The sequence below is a fragment of the Hyperolius riggenbachi genome, chromosome 9 (assembly GCF_040937935.1).
Source record: "Hyperolius riggenbachi isolate aHypRig1 chromosome 9, aHypRig1.pri, whole genome shotgun sequence".
Classification (NCBI taxonomy): Eukaryota; Metazoa; Chordata; class Amphibia; order Anura; family Hyperoliidae; genus Hyperolius; species Hyperolius riggenbachi.
The window spans coordinates 229,301,050-229,317,415 of record NC_090654.1 but is presented as its reverse complement, the minus strand read 5'-3'; the positions used below and the strand labels follow the sequence as shown (position 1 = coordinate 229,317,415).

General features: G+C 43.4%; 1 protein-coding gene across 6 annotated transcripts in view; it reads right to left on the bottom strand.

Annotated features, from left to right (window-relative positions):
- Positions 1-820: 820 nt before the first annotated feature.
- RBM25 (RNA binding motif protein 25) overlaps positions 821-16,366 on the bottom strand; it is a 66,858-nt gene continuing 51,312 nt past the window's right edge. For all 6 annotated transcript variants that reach the window (XM_068254112.1, XM_068254115.1, XM_068254114.1 and 3 more), the window contains 5 exons: positions 12,543-12,870; positions 12,063-12,337; positions 8,656-8,754; positions 7,441-7,488; positions 821-2,838 (listed from right to left, as the gene is read on the bottom strand). In XM_068254112.1, coding sequence (XP_068110213.1) covers positions 2,746-2,838; positions 7,441-7,488; positions 8,656-8,754; positions 12,063-12,337; positions 12,543-12,870 — 843 coding nt within the window. In that variant the 3' untranslated portion in view covers positions 821-2,745. The remainder of the gene's footprint in view (positions 2,839-7,440; positions 7,489-8,655; positions 8,755-12,062; positions 12,338-12,542; positions 12,871-16,366) is intronic.

The window sequence follows — 16,366 nt, the reverse complement described above, 5'->3', positions numbered from 1 at the left end:
TCATGTATTTGGCTGCAGCAGTGGCTGAATCACACCAGAAACAAGCATGCAGGTAATCTTGTCCGTTCTGACAATATTGCCAGTAACTCTTGATTTGCTGCATGCTTTGTTCAGGGTTTATAGCTGAAAATTATTAGAAGCAGAAGAGCACAGGATAGCCAGGCAACTGGTATTGCTTAAAAGGAAATAAATATGGCAGCCTTCATATCACTCTCACCTCGGGTTCACTTTAAGGGCAGGGATCCACATAACGCGTTGCTAGCTTTATTTTATTGTTTTTTGATTCGTTTTAGCTTTTTCTGGGCACCTTTTCATCCTGTTGTGCATTGTATAAACACTTTTTTTAATGCAACATCGGCACTCTACCATTCATCCCAGTATTCAAAACCTCAAGTTCACCCTCTGAAAGATACGGTAGGCACTATATCATCAGGTTGAATGATGGAGGGAAGGCCACAGATTTTAAGGGTACATGCACACTGTAGCTTTGCTCATACATCTACCACATATGCAATGCAACTTCAGTGCACCACAACGGATTCTAAAAAGTGTAAAAAGGAGCCGTATAGGCTTGTCCTGGACAAGCTGGAAAGAGTCTGTTTACTTTAACAGCATTTATTTTGGCTGTACCCGTTTCTGTTGGTGATCTATTGCATCGATAAGACTGGGTAGTTGCAAAGTCACAAAATATCCATGAAATTAATTAATGCAAACCTACCAATCTGATCTGGACTAGGCAAGCGCCAGATTCTTGTGCATTTGGCTTGGGCTGTTCCCACCAGTCCTGAATTTACAACGGATAAGAATCTAAGCCCACGTATCAAATATATACACTTTAATGTATGAATTATTTACAAAGTGAGCCATCAGAGGCTTAACAGAGTTTCCATATGCAAGGTATCCGGCAATTCAAGATCACAGCTTCCACATTTCAGACAAACCGATGCTTTAAATACAGAATAAATTGATACTGCAGCAGCTTACAAAAACAGCAGGTCATGTTTGTTTGCAAGTCCCAGTGGAAAATAAATATTGGTCAGATGTACATTATACCTACATATCTATAAAGATACCAAGGTTTTATTGAAAATAATGTCCATTTCATTGAATGGAAATTATAGTTTTCAACCCTAGTACACGCTGAAAATTGTAAGCAAATCATTAAGGGCACTATGAACACTTTTCCACGAGACCCTCAACAAACATACCCTCATGGAGAACATCACTGGTCCTTAAATCATAACATGTAGGTCATTTCAGAGGACGTTCCCATCTTGGCTTTGAAACGTACAGCTCTAGACGTTGTTAAAGGATACCAAAGCTGAATAGATTCAAAGAAACCGGGTGAGCAGCATGTACAGGGGGAGCTATCCTGATGCCCACCGCTACCCCCCATTCTCCTCCACCCTTTTTTTTGACAACTAAATGCCCCCGGCAGCCTATTCTGGGCATTCGTGCGCATGTTCTACATTGCTCTTGCGCATGCGCTCCCACGATGTAGGAAGCGCGCAGCTGGGCCAGCGCCTGTGCATAAATGCCCGGAAGAGGCTGCCGGGGGCAATTTAGCTACCAAAGAAAGGGGACAGAGGAGAAAGGGGGGGGGGGGGGGAGTGGTGGGTATCAGGATAGTCTGCTCCCCCCATTTCTTCAAATCTTTTCCGCTCTGGTATATTTTAAAGGTCAGTGTACTAAAATTCACGTATTTTTCAATTATGCCATATCCTTAATGATGTGAAAAATGTCCTGAATTCTTCAGCAATTATTGCTGAAATATACAAATGACCCTCTATTATGGGCAATAAAGGCGAGCTATGCAGTTTGTCCAAATATAACAATACATTGCATTAAAAAAAAAAGTAATAAAATGTAAAAAACAAAACAAAGTTATTATGGGACCATGTAGGTTTTGACTGTAATCAGTCTGTATGAATGTTCATTAAATAAACATTAAAAGGGAATAAAAAAAAGCACTGACAGGACATATGTTGCAGTCACTTGACACCCCCTTTGAAAAGGGTTAACACCCCAGGGCCTGCCAGTGAGGTGAACCACATTCATATGAGAAGTAATGTCTTACATGGCTCATAGTTGGACAAATCTCGATTGGCTAGCGTCAGCATTTATACGCCTCAATGAAATTAGGGGAAAGTTTAACGGCTTCCTTTTTAGAAAAAGAATTTAAAAAAAATTGTACAAAAACGCACAAAGGGAAAACTCTTCACAGGCTACAGTCGGTCAGGTCTGTGTTTACTAAAAACAAAATCAGGATATTCTGCATAAATATCGATCCAAAACAATCACAGCGGAGGGACCTTCACACCTAAACTTATGAGGATGTCAGCTGTTAGTTCTGTTTGATAGACATGGAACCAGTGTGAACAAATTGCAAAAAAAAGGTTTGTTTTTTTTAATATGTACAAGAGTATGGACAAACACTGTTTACCAGAAAGAGCACTGGGCAGCAGCAGAACATTTCAAACCGTACCAGGAAGTCACTGGTTTACCTTGTGCATGGATACTGTGGTGACACTTAAAACTCGGTCAGCTAAGAAGCTGACCATAAAGAAGGGAATAATTACAATCCCTACAAAATAAACTTTGGATGTTTCTGATGATTTTGGAGATACAGACAACATTGCTGAAATCTGGGACTGCAACATATTGTTCAATGCTTTATAGGCCCTAAGGACAGCAGTAATTTAGGGGTGTCAGATGGATTTGGGATTGAAGCCAGTGTTCCAAATTTTATTTCACAAGACCGATCTTCTTTGCTTCCGTTTCATAGATTAGCAACCGCCACATTTTCACTATGAATACTTCAGCTTCTTCATCTAGGACCTAAAATAAAAAAAATATTATTAGATCAATAAATGTAAAGCCTATAAATGCTATTGTATCCTTTCACATAAATGAGGTTATGGTCAATACAACACAAACTAGCAATGTGCTAGTTGTCAAGCTAATACTTATCTACTGCATAGAATGACAAACTTTCTCATGGAACTAGTAATAAAATTAGGTATTCTGACTTTACAAGTCTCCACACCTATTCCATGAGGGTGATTTAAAATATTATACAGCAGTCAGAGGCTCAGCTGTACATCCAGCAAAACAGGTCGTATTAGAAAGTGGTCAGCAATCTCCCTACTTATATATAGGTATACTTTAACCTATTGGGCACCGCGTGTAATAAAACCACACTTGTGGCTTTTCTAGCCTGATGTGGTGTAGTACCGTTCCCGCTCCCGACGCGATCGTGTGCACCCAAGGGGAGATTAAGCTGTCATATGACAGCTGACATCTCCCCTCAATGATCAGGGGCCATCGCCTATGGCTCCTGGTCACTATGATTGCCAGCGGATTGTAGTGATCACTGTTACAGCTGAGGCGGTGGGGGGTGAGAGAAGAGGATTCACTCATCTCCCTGACGTTCCCTCGGCGCTCCCCTCCAATCTGGCTGGCATCCCCGCTCACTCTGACGTAAGTGTTTGGTGACTTCATTAAGCAACGACCCGAAACTTAGCAGCAGTACGAGCAAGGATGCCGTCCGGAGGTGTCCACAGCTGCTCATCGCTGGAGTCTGGGAGGTGAGTAAAGGCTGCTGGCTACCGAGGGGGGATTAACACATCTGGCTACAGGGGGGGGGGGGGGGGGGGGGGACACCATGCCCAGCAAGCCACACTGGGGATCTGGTTGCCTGACCCCCCCCCCCCCCCCCTCTCCCGCATGTAAAATATCCTGGTCCTTACCTACTTTAGGACCAAGATCCAAGAGGTCCGCACACTCAAATAATGAATTTCCAAGATTTATTCAGACATTGTGACAACGTTCCATTCCAAATACCAACGATTCGTTTCGGGGCCCCGCGGGGTCCCCTTTGTCAAGGCAACACAAACAGAATGGTCACCATTCTGTTTGTGTTGCCTTGACAAAGGGGACCCCGCGGGGCCCCGAAACGAATCGTTGGTATTTGGAATGGAACGTTGTCACAATGTCTGAATAAATCTTGGAAATTCATTATTTGAGTGTGCGGACCTCTTGGATCTTGTTTGTTTGACTTATATGGGTACTTGCACCTCAATTGTGGTGTGCAATCTTTCATCGATTTATGGAATTACTTTAGGACCAGGTGATTGAAATCAACGCCATTTTGGTGGTTACCTGGCTGGCAGGACGTAGATTTCAATCACCGCCGCGGCGCACATCCGCCGTTTTCGTCGCTCCTGCCGAACTCACCACTGAATCCCCGCCTTGTCCCATCGCAGCTCACTTGCTCTGCCTGTCTCTATGATGGCAGAGTCCGGTGAACTGGTCATGGAGCAGATTTAATTGGCTCCTGTCCGTGTCCATCAATGTAAGCAACTCCCATAGGCTTACACTGGCAGACAAGGTCAGGAGCCAATGAAAGCGGCTCCTGACCGGCTTACATGACTCTGCCGTCACAGACGGCAGAGTAGATATCCTGAGAATTCCATCGTTATTGTACCAGCGGTCTCTGGTCCTTAAGGGGGCAGAGACCGCTGGTACTAAAGTGGTTAAGGGGGGGTGTTAGGCAACCGGTCCCGAAAGGGTTAAAGGATACCTGAAGTGAGAGGGATAAGGGGGTTGCCATATTTATTTCCGCTTAAACCATACCTTTTGCCTGGCTGTCCTGCTGATCTTCTGCCTCTAATACTCTTAGCCACGGACCCTGAACAAGCTGGCAGATCAGAGGTTTCTGACTGTAATTTGATTTATCTGCATGTTTGTGAAAGGCATGTGTTTCAGACACTACTGAAGCCAGAGAGTGATCTCCAGGCAACTGGTATTGTTTAAAGGGAACCTTAACTCAAAAAAAAAAAAAAGTTTCACTTACCTGGGGCATCTACCACCCCCCTGCAGCCATCCTGTGCCCTCGCAGTCACTCATGGCTCCTCCGGTCCCCTGCCGCCAGCTAGTTTTGTTTTTGCCGACTCGGAGGGTCGCTATGCGTACCTTTGCACGCATTCCCGCTGGTGCAAGAAGCTATCGGACATTAACAAGTACATTTTTAGGCGTTGCAGGTGCAATGTGTACGCAGGTGCAAATGTACGCGATGCACCAGTTAAAAAAAAACGCGTTAATGTCCACGATAGCTTCCTGCACCGTCGGGAACACATGCAAAGGTACGCATGGCGGCCTGCCGACTCCCGGTCGGCAAAAACTAAACTAGCTGGCGGCTGAGGACCGGAAGAGCCATGAGTGACTGCGAGGGCACAGGACGGCTGCAGGGGGCTGGTAGATGCCCCAGGTAAGTGAAACTCATTTTTTCTAGAGTTAAGGTTCCTTTTAATGGTGGGATTACACGTTAAGTTTTTCGTGTTCGATTCTGAGCGCGATCTATTAGCTATTCAATTTTCTGCTCGATTCTCTGATCTTCCACTTGTTTTTCTTATCTTTTTTCCACTCACTTCTATGAGAAATGGAGCGGAAAAGAATCGAGCGGAACATCGGACATGTCGGAATTTTATCATCGAAGGCATCTATTGGAATGATTCTTTGCAAAAAACCTAACGTGTAATCCCAGCATAAAAGCAAATAAATATCGTTATCCCTCTCAGTTGGTGTCCTTAACGTTGCAAAGATGTAGGGAGTAATCAGAAGAACAGATCAGTTTTGGCTCAGAAGAGTCCTGATGCGGCATGTAAAATAAGTCCACACCAGGTCACTGCAGTTTGGTGCATAATTTTGTACCTTAAGACGAGTGATTGCTTCGTCTCCTTGGTCTCGGCATTGCCATGGTCCGCCCCCAGCTCAGCAACCGTGGCCTAATTGGTGACTGCCGAGTTGGAGCGGCCGTGGCAAAATAGGCAGAGGTTTCTAAAGAGCTTGACACCCTCTCTCTATTTTGTTTAAAGGGACACTTAAGTCAAATCAAAAAATGAGTTTTACTCACCTAGGTCTTCCAATAGCCCCCTGCAGCTGTCCGGTGCCCTCGCTGTCTCCCTCCGATCGTCCTGGCCCTACCGGCAGCCACGTCCTGTTTCGGTGACAGGAGCTGACAGGCTGGGGACGCGAGTGATTCTTCGTGTTCCCAGACACATTAGCACCCTCTATGCTGCTATATGGTATATGATATATGCTATAGTAGCATAGATGGCGCTATTGTGGCCAGGAACGCGAAGAATCACTCGCGTCCCCAGCCTGTCAGCTCCTGTCACCGAAACAGGAAGTGGCTGCCGGCGGGGCCAGGAGGATCGGAGGGAGACGGCGAGGGCACCGGACAGCTGCAGGGGGCTATTGGAAGCCCCAGGTGAGTAAAACTCATTTTTTTTGTTTGACTTAAGTGTCCCTTTAAGGACCACTACCATGAATCATTTAATTTTCAGCGATCTCACAGTAGATATAAAAAGTATATAGCAGTCTTGCTGTGTCTTTTTTTTAGTTGGCCCTTTAATTTCCCATATATTACTGTAATCTGCGTCCGTCAGTCCCTCACATAGCGCTGACAGACTTTTGTAATTAGCAGTCACAGCAGGGGGAGCCTTTTCAGGTTTTCGGGAAAAAAAACAGATGGTTTAGCCCTGTTTTATTAACTGACGAAAACTGTTATGCATGGGCTCACCTGCTGCCCGTCTTCCCCATACAGCCAAAGGACCCCCGCACTATACATTTCCACAAGCTGTGAGGGAGGCAGCTGTCAGCGCAGACTCTGCTGCGCAATGAGCTGGTCTCCCTATCCAGCCTTTCGCCGCCTGTGTGTGTTAATGATGACGAACGGCTAATGAGCCGGCTCTGCCGTCCATCCCGCGGCTCTCCCCCTGATGAAGTATGGCTCACTGAGCCACTGTGTAATAATTCATTTGCCGAGGAGCGGCTTATTACACAGCGGCTCAATGAGCCTTACGTCATCAGTGAAGAGCCGCGGGATGGAGGGCAGAGCCGGCTCATTAGCCGCTCGTCATTAATAGACACAGGCGGTGAAAGGCTGGATAGGGAGAGCAGCTCATTGCGCAGCAGAGTCTGCGCTGACAGCTGCCTCCCTCACAGCCTGTGGAAATGTATAGTGCAGGGGTCCTTTGGCTGTATGGGGAAGACGGGCAGCAGGTGAGCCCATGCATAACAGTTTGTCAGTTAATAAAACAGGGCTAAACCATCTGTTTTTTCCCCCCAAAACCTGAAAAGGCTCCCCCTGCTGTGATTGCTAATTACAAAAGTCCGTCAGCGCTATGTGAGGGATTGACGGACGCAGATTACAGTAATATATGGGAAATTAAAGGGCCAAAAAAAAAAAAAAAAAAGGACACAGCAAGGCTGCTATATACTTTTTATATCTACTGTGAGATTGCTGAAAATTAAATGATTTGTGGTAGTGGTCCTTTAAGCTTACATTAAAAATGTTCAGTCATCCTTCATAACAAAAGTAAGATGGTGACCCTTGCTTCATGCCATAAGCATATCAAACAGTATGAATTTACTTACCATAGCAACATCATCCAATATGCCCTGTGGAGTACTATGCGCCATTACCTAGAGAACAGAAATGAAACATTAATACTATTAAGTGCAACTTACGTTTTCACAAATTCATAATGTTTTTGTTAATGGGGACGATATTAGGAAATGTTTATATAACAAAAGCTGCACTATTATTACCCACACTATTAACCACCTTACCAGAGCTCTATCAGGATTATAACAGGTCAGATCTCTTAATAAAGCAGTAACCATTAACGGTAAGTGCTGATTTATTAAGAGATCAGAGATCCAGGAATAAAACCAGTGGAACTACACTTTCCATCATGCTGCATTTGATTGGTCAATTTCAGAGAGATGCATACATTTGCATGAAATTAGCAGCAACTTGGAAATATTAGCATCTCATTGGCCATTTATAGTTGGCACCATGTCTCTGTTCCTACAGGAGCCCATAGCAGCAGTTGTTGGAAATAAAGAATACTCAACATTCAGCTGAAAACAGGTTCTGGGGAGAACACTACTTCTGGATATGTGTCATTGGCCAAAAATTATGGCTTACTTAGAAAGTATAGGCTTTTGAAGAGGGATTGTCAGCCACAAAATCAAATTCCTTTTACCCCCTGCTCTGTGTTTATTATGCAGCCTGCAACCTAACCCTGCATTGCAAGCATTCCAATTTAATCAGAAATGTTTCTGCTGTAATAAATCGTATCTCAGTCAGCCTGGCTCTATTTGGAAGATTGGAGACGAGAAGGAAGCTTGTCATCAACCCTCCCACATTCCTGCTCTTCACTATTTGGCTGAGGGCAGTTCAGTGTAAAGCTGCTGAAATCTAATCTATGCTGTGCTCACATGTTTACAAACGAAGCTAGATGTGACAGTGCAGTTTCTAAGAGAGAAAGAGAGAGAGAAAACAAAAAAGTAAGGAGGAAATGACATCAGGATTGACTTCAGTCAGAAGAAGTCAAAATGGAAAATGCCAGGAACAGTTTTGTCTTTATTTACAATGTAAGATTCACTGAAATCGAAACGTGGACAGTACAATACATTTGTTATGCAAGTAGAACAAGTATTAACTTATATATGTTTTTCCCCTTTGGGATAGTATGGCTGCCCATGCTGCTTTGAAAGGGCTTACATATTAAATCATGTTGAGAAAGTCTGTAATGCAGAAAAGCAAAAATGGTTGCACACATTTTCATACTTTCCCTTGCTTACCTTTGAACATACAAAGTCAACCAATGTAGCTTCTTCTTCACCTATGTATTCTATAATCTTTTTATTGATCCAGGGCCTTATTCTACGCTCCATTAATGTCTGGAAAAGAAAGTTATACCACTAAAGTTAATTTATGTTATATAGGGCCTACAAAAAGAACAGGTTTTACATTTTATGCATTATGCACAATACACTTTAAGTATTACACCAGATAAAGACAAATACTGCTTTCAGTGTGGTCATTTTGATATCCAATAGCCTGTTCTATGTAATGGTATCATTAAATTGTACGACTGACATCCAGTAACTGCTGTATACAAGTCTTCTGTTGTGCTATTTTATGATAACTGTTTGAGTGCACTACTACAGCTTAAAGTATCTCTGAACCGCTATAATAGAAACCTACTTTTCGTGCTGTCTTATGTGTGGTGCTGCATCTTCCCTCTCCAGCGGGCCTTGTGCCCCCTGCTCAGCTGAAATATTCAACTTGAGCAGAACGTCAATGATGGGCTGGGAGGAAGTGTCAGTACTTCCAGTATTGGTTCCCATATGCTGTAACAGTACACCATGCGCTGGGAGCTGTGCGTGGACTTGTGGTAATAGAGCTCAAAACACACAGTGCAGCTCCCCAGGAAACACCAGGAAGGGGAGGTCCCGGGATATGGTTCTGAGATTTACCAAGCTGCCTAGCGGAGGATCCAGGTGGCCCAGGACGGTGAGGGACCCATCAGCTTGATGGGGGCTGGAGGAAGCTCCAGATATAATTTTTTTTTTTTTTAAATTTAAGACGTGGTGCTTCATACGCTTACATGGAAAAATGGCATCAGGAAGTTTGGGCGCAGGGTGAACCCTGCTCCTGCAAAAGTCCCGACAGCGTTACTATTCCCCCTCCAGGCAGCCATGGATTCAGGGGAAAGACATAATTACGCTGTTTTTAAAGTAGTTTGGGCTCCGTCTTGAAATTGCCCAAATTACTTTCTCAGCACTGCTATAGCCATAATTCACATTACAGCCTATGGCAGTGCATGGTGCGCCCAAATTTCCCTGCGTCGTTTTAGCTCCATACACCAACAGCAAAACAATCCAATAATAATATGTAACAAAGCTGACAGCACTGCAATTTCCTTCCGTACAAGAAGTTGTCTCAGAGCGCTCCGTTCCCCCTCCTTACCTCGCCCACTGGAATTCTCTAATTTGTACACCGTACCCTTGTCTCTCTTTCCCTCCACATAGCAACAGTACACATCGCTCTGGGATACTAGAGCTACACGAATATACAGCGTTTGTCCCTGCAGTGCTTTCTACAGGATAAAACTTGACACTGATGGCTGACACCAATGTGTACCCACCTCCATTCATAAATGAAGTAAACAAACCTACAGGAGGCATCAGGATCCTGGGAGATACGTACACAAAAAGAATCTAGAAAGCGTTCCCCTGGTTTTCACAGAGTATAAAAATCAAAGACATCAAATGGACAGTATGCAGATTTAGTGGCTTTACAGTTACAAGTGTAATGCTAGATACACACGATTCAATCTCCAGTCCGATCTACTGGTAATCTAATGGGAGGTTGTATCATGTATACATGTCCAAACTACTTCCGATCGATAATGGTATTGATTTTCCTATAACTTCAGAAAATCGTTCCCGTTACTGATCAGAACTAGATGGGACATTTCATAAAATAATCATCCAATTCCCTTCATTTTTTATGGGAAATTGAACCGTGTGTACCTAAGCATAAGATTTAGTGGCAACGACCTAACTGGCCCCACTGAAAGCAGTGAATTTCTGTGATTGGAGGAATACAATAAAAAGGACCAAGTGCTCCACATCAGACAGTCCAATGTGTCCAACGCTGAGGCAGATGTTAGCATTATCTTATGCATCAAACATCTCCCTGTGAGCAGCCTCTATAAAGTTTTCACACAGGATGTGTTTCACTACTACATGAAATACTGGAACTGTCAATAAGCTAACAAAGGTCAGAGTGGTCCAATTTGTTCATAAAAAGGAAAAAGAAAAGTTATTCTCTTGAAACATAATCCACAGCAGGAGAAACAAGATGTCCTTAACCCTCAAACAGCTTGAAAAAAATGCAGTGTACAAGATACAGAGGCGCCAAAAGAATAAAAGGTAATTAAATGAACTTAAAAAACCAACTGATTAAACAGAGGAGGCAGCGGTGGTCTTACCCCCTCCAAACAGACACAGGCAAGGACTGCGATGCAGACAGTCAACAATTTATTCGGAACTCCAAAAAAAATTGCAGTCCTTGCCTATGTCTGTTTGGAGGGGTAAGACCACCGCTGCCTCCTCTGTTTAACCAGTTGTTTTTTTAAGTTCATTTAATTCCCTTTTATTCTTTTGGCGCCTCTGTATCTTGTACACTGCATTGAGTCCACCCTGGGTGGAGGGTTGTTACCCTATTTTCCTGTCTACAGAGAGCGACTTTATTCCTGAGTGGGGTCAGGATTGTTCTCCCCACCTGCCTATACAGTGGTTGCCTATTGGTAACCCTGGTTTGTAAGTATAATTTTAACTTCTCATTTATTTTGTTGTCCCCAAGACGAATTACACTATTGGGGCTCTTGGTGTCCCTCTGCTTTATTTTCTTTCAAGCTTGAAAAAAATGACCAATTTATACTGTTAATTCAATTATTACGTGGTTAGAGTGAATCTGAAATGAAACCCCTGAAAAATACCTCTTGATGGTCTAGAGCAGACGTGCCCAATCTTTTTTAGCTTGCAAGCTACTTCAAAAATTATGAGGTGAAAATGATCTACCACCTTGAATATACCTACATATGCCAGCCACAACTGCAGCACATGTACATCACTCGGATGGGCGGTGTGGGATCTACCCATAAGTCCTGTGCGATTTGCCGGTAGATCATAATCTACGCAATGGGCACCCCTGATCTAGAGGCGTCCTGGATCCTCCTACAGCCCACTATTGCAGCGCAAGGTTCCTTCTATACACATTCAACAAAAGCTTGCTGAATATGGTTCTTCTGTTCACGCTCCCAGCCACGGGCAAGTGCTTTTGAACTAGTGGTGTGCAAGTAAGACCTTGTATGCTTAGGAGAACAAAGCATCTGGTGCACGAGTGGTTTGTTCTACTGAGCATGCCCAGTCCAGACGCGCTTGTCCATGGCCGAGAGTGTGGCTAGAAGATGAAGATGGACCATCCACGTGCTTCCAACTGCTGATGTAAATAACTTCCAACCCCTTATCCCTCTCCTAACCAGATAGAGTAGACAGATATCATATTTTTGGTTGCACAGCTTTAAAGCCTTATTTTTGAAATACATATTTTGTTCTTTCTTAACCAGAAGACACAGGAAGATGGGTGAAGTAATCCAGTGGCAGTAAATCAATTGTAGTAGCAGAGAAGCACTCACAGTGTCTACTATAGACCAGTCCAATGGGTAAGCAAACAGCTCTGGTTTAGCTGTAGGTATCTTCTCAATAAGACTTTTGATATGTTTGCGTTTTTCTTCTGTGTTCACATTGTTTTTGGATGAAGCTTTGTCATCATCACCGTAGTCCAGTGGCACCAGTTTCCTTTTCCGAGGCACTTCATCACTATCTTCATCCTCAAATTTATTAAATACACTGTCGACTGGCAGTTTCTTCCTTTTTACAACATTAGTCTGGCTTGGACTAGTGGAGGCTCCTAAGAGAAGGATCAGAGTAACAAAATTAAAATCAAAAATATGCAGCTAACATACAGAGTCACACAGTCAGACTTATTTATCAACCTATTCCATAGAAACCTGAAGCAAAAAAATCATAGCAGTCAGAGACCAGGTCTGATTGGTGATCAAGAAATTGCTCAATTTTATTTAATTGTTTTTAAGGCAACTAATAATGTGACTAACCTAGTTTGAGGCTCAGGCCTATCTTTGGACGGTACTCCTCTGGTGGCTCACGCTCTGGGGAATTCTCATGAGGAATGATAATGCCACAGGGAGACTCGTCCCCTGGAGAATTGGGGGTTGCGTGGCCGCTTCCAGAAGAGACAGATGGGGCAGAGCTGATAGGCCTCATTGTGGGCTTAAGGCAGGGCTTTTGTTCAGGCTCCTCCTCCTCTTCCATTGGTTCCTCAATACTTATTTCTCTTAAAGGCTTCTCTTCCTCCTCTTCTTCAGATTCTGGCTGAGGCTTAATCTGAGGTGGTTGCCGCCGCCTTTCTGCTTCTTGTTCCATCTGAAGATGATCAGATTACAAAATAAAACACAGGATTAGCAATATTTAGCGTATTCCAGTTTATAAACAAAATATCACATCAGACTTTTGCCATGTAAAATTCTACATACAGATTGTAAATTGTTACTTTACATAACCAAAGAGAAAGTCTTCTATGACAGGGTAATTCCAGTAAGAGCTGGTATGACAAACTCTGTACATATTCATAGTAACCCTTTTCACACAAGGGCCCATATGCAATTCACTTTTTCTCCTGAGTTATCTCCTGTAGATAATTTTCATCTTCTCTTTAACCACTTGAGGACCGTAGGCTTTACCCCCCTTAAGGACCAGACCCTTTTTTTTCCATTCAGACCACTGCAGCTTTCACGGTTTATTGCTCGCTCATACAACCTACCACCTAAATGAATTTTACCTCCTTTCTTGTCACTAATAAAGCTTTCTTTTGGTGTCATTTGATTGCTGCTGCTATTTTTACTTTTTATTATATTCATCAAAAAAGACATGAATTTTGGCAAAAAAATGATTTTTTTTTTAACTTTCTGTGCTGACATTTTTCAAATAAAGTAAAATTTCTGTATACATGCAGCACGAAAAATGTGGACAAACATGTTTTTAATTAAAAAAAAAAACCCATTCAGCCTATATTGATTGGTTTGGGTAAAAGTTATAGCGTTTACAAACTATGGTGCAAAAAGTGAATTTTCCCATTTTGAAGCATCTATGACTTTTCTGACCCCCTGTCATGTTTCATGAGGGGCTAGAATTCCAGGATAGTATAAATACCCCCCAAATGACCCCATTTTGGAAAGAAGACATCCCAAAGTATTCACTGAGAGGCATGGTGAGTTCATAGAAGATTTTATTTTTTTGTCACAAGTTAGTGGAAAATGACACTTTGTGACCAAAAAAAAAAAGTTTCCATTTCTGCTAACTTGCGACAAAAAAAAAAAAAAAAATGCAATCTGCTACGGACTCACTATGCTCCTCTCTGAATACCTTGAAGTGTCTACTTTCCAAAATAGGGTCATTTGTGGGGTGTGTTTACTGTCCTTGCATTTTGGGGGGTGCCTAATTGTAAGCACCCCTGTAAAGCCTAAAGGTGCTCACTGGACTTTGGGCCCCTTAGTGCAGTTAGGCTGCAAAAAAGTGCCACACATGTGGTATTGCCATACTCAAAAGTAGTATAATGTGTTTTGGGGTGTATTTTTACACATACCCATGCTGGGTGGGAGAAATATCTCTGTAAATGACAATTTTTTTTTTTTTTTTTACTACACACAATTGTCCATTTACAGAGATATTTCTCTCACTCAGCATGGGTATGTGTAAAAATACACCCCAAAACACATTATACTACTTCTCCTGAGTACGGCGATACCACATGTGTGGCACTTTTTTGCACCCTAACTGCGCTAAGGGGCCCAAAGTCTCCAATGAGTACCTTTAGGATTTCACAGGTCATTTTTGTTTCAAGACTACTCCTCACGGTTTAGGGCCCCTAAAATGCCAGGGCAGTATAGGAACCCCACTAATGACCCCATTTTAGAAAGAAGACACCCCAAGGTATTCCGTTAGGAGTATGGTGAGTTCATAGAAGATTTTATTTTTTGTCACAAGTTAGCGGAAATTGATTTTAATTGTTTTTTTTTTTCACAAGGTGTCATTTTCCGCTAACTTGTGACAAAAAATAAAATCTTCTATGAACTCACCATACTCCTAACGGAATACCTTTGGGTGTCTTCTTTCTAGAATGGGGTCATTTGTGGGGTTCCTATACTGCCCTGGGATTTTAGGGGCCCTAAACCGTGAGGAGTAGTCTTGAAACCAAATGTCGCAAAATGATCTGTGAAATCCTAAAGGTACTCATTGGACTTTGGGCCCCTTAGCGCACGTAGGGTGTAAAAAAGTGCCACACATGTGGTACCGCCGTACTCAGGAGAAGTAGTATAATGTGTTTTGTGGTATATTTTTACACAAACCCATGCTGGGTGGGAGAAATATCTCTGTAAATGACAATTTTTTTCTTTTTTTTTTTTACACACAATTGTCCATTTACAGAGAGATTTCTCCCACCCAGCACGGGTATGTGTAAAAATACACCCCAAAACACATTATACTACTTCTCCTGAGTATGGCGATACCACGTGTGACACTTTTTTGCAGCCTAGGTGCGCTAAGGGGCCCAACGTCCTATTCACAGGTCATTTTGAGGCATTTGTTTTCTAGACTACTCCTCATGGTTTAGGGCCCCTAAAATGCCAGGGCAGTATAGGAACCCCACAAGTGACCCCATTTTAGAAAGAAGACACCCCAAGGTATTCCATTAGGTGTATTGATTTTTATTGTTTTTTTTTCACAAAGTGTCATTTTTCACTAACTTTTGACAAAAAATAAAATCTTCTATGAACTCGTCATACACCTAACAGAATACCTTGGGGTGTCTTTTTTCTAAAATGGGGTCACTTGTGGGGTTCCTATACCGCCCTGGCATTTTACGGGCCCAAAACCGTGAGTAGTCTGGAAACCAAATGTCTCAAAATGACTGTTCAGGGGTATAAGCATCTGCAAATTTTGATGACAGGTGGTCTATGAGGGGGCGAATTTTGTGGAACCGGTCATAAGCAGGGTGGCCTTTTAGATGACAGGTTGTATTGGGCCTGATCTGATGGATAGGAGTGCTAGGGGGGTGACAGGAGGTGATTGATGGGTGTCTCAGGGGGTGGTTAGAGGGGAAAATAGATGTAACCGAGGTGATCGGAAGGGGGTCTGAGGGGGATCTGAGGGTTTGGCCGAGTGATCAGGAGCCCACACGGGGCAAATTAGGGCCTGATCTGATGGGTAGGTGTGCTAGGGGGTGACAGGAGGTGAATGATGGGTGTCTCAAGGTGTGATTAGAGGGGGGAATAGATGCAAGCAATGCACTGGTGAGGTGATCAGGGCTGGGGTCTGAGGGCATTCTGAGGGTGTGGGCGGGTGATTGAGTGCCCTAGGGGCAGATAGGGGTCTAATTTGATGGGTAGCAGTGACAGGGGGTGATTGATGGGTAATTAGTGTGTGTTTAGGGTAGAGAACAGATGTAAACAATGCACTTGGGAGGTGATCTGACGTTAGATCTGCGGGCGATCTATTGGTGTGGATGGCTGATCAGGTTAGGGGCTGATTGATGGGTGGCAGTGACAGGGGGTGATTGATGGGTGGCAGTGACAGGGGGTGATTGATGGGTGATTGACAGGTGATCAGTGGGTTATTACAGGGAAGAAAAGATGTAAATATTGCACTGGCGAATTAATAAGGGGGGGTCTGAGGGCAATCTGAGCGTGTAGGCGGGTGGTTGGGTGCCCGCAAGGGGCAGATTAGGGTCTGATCTGATGGGTAACAGTGACAGGTGGTGATAGGGGGTGATTGATGGGTAATTAGTGGGCGTTTAGGCTAGAGAACAGATGTAAACACTGCACATGGGAGGTGATCTGACGTCGGATCTGCGGGCGATCTA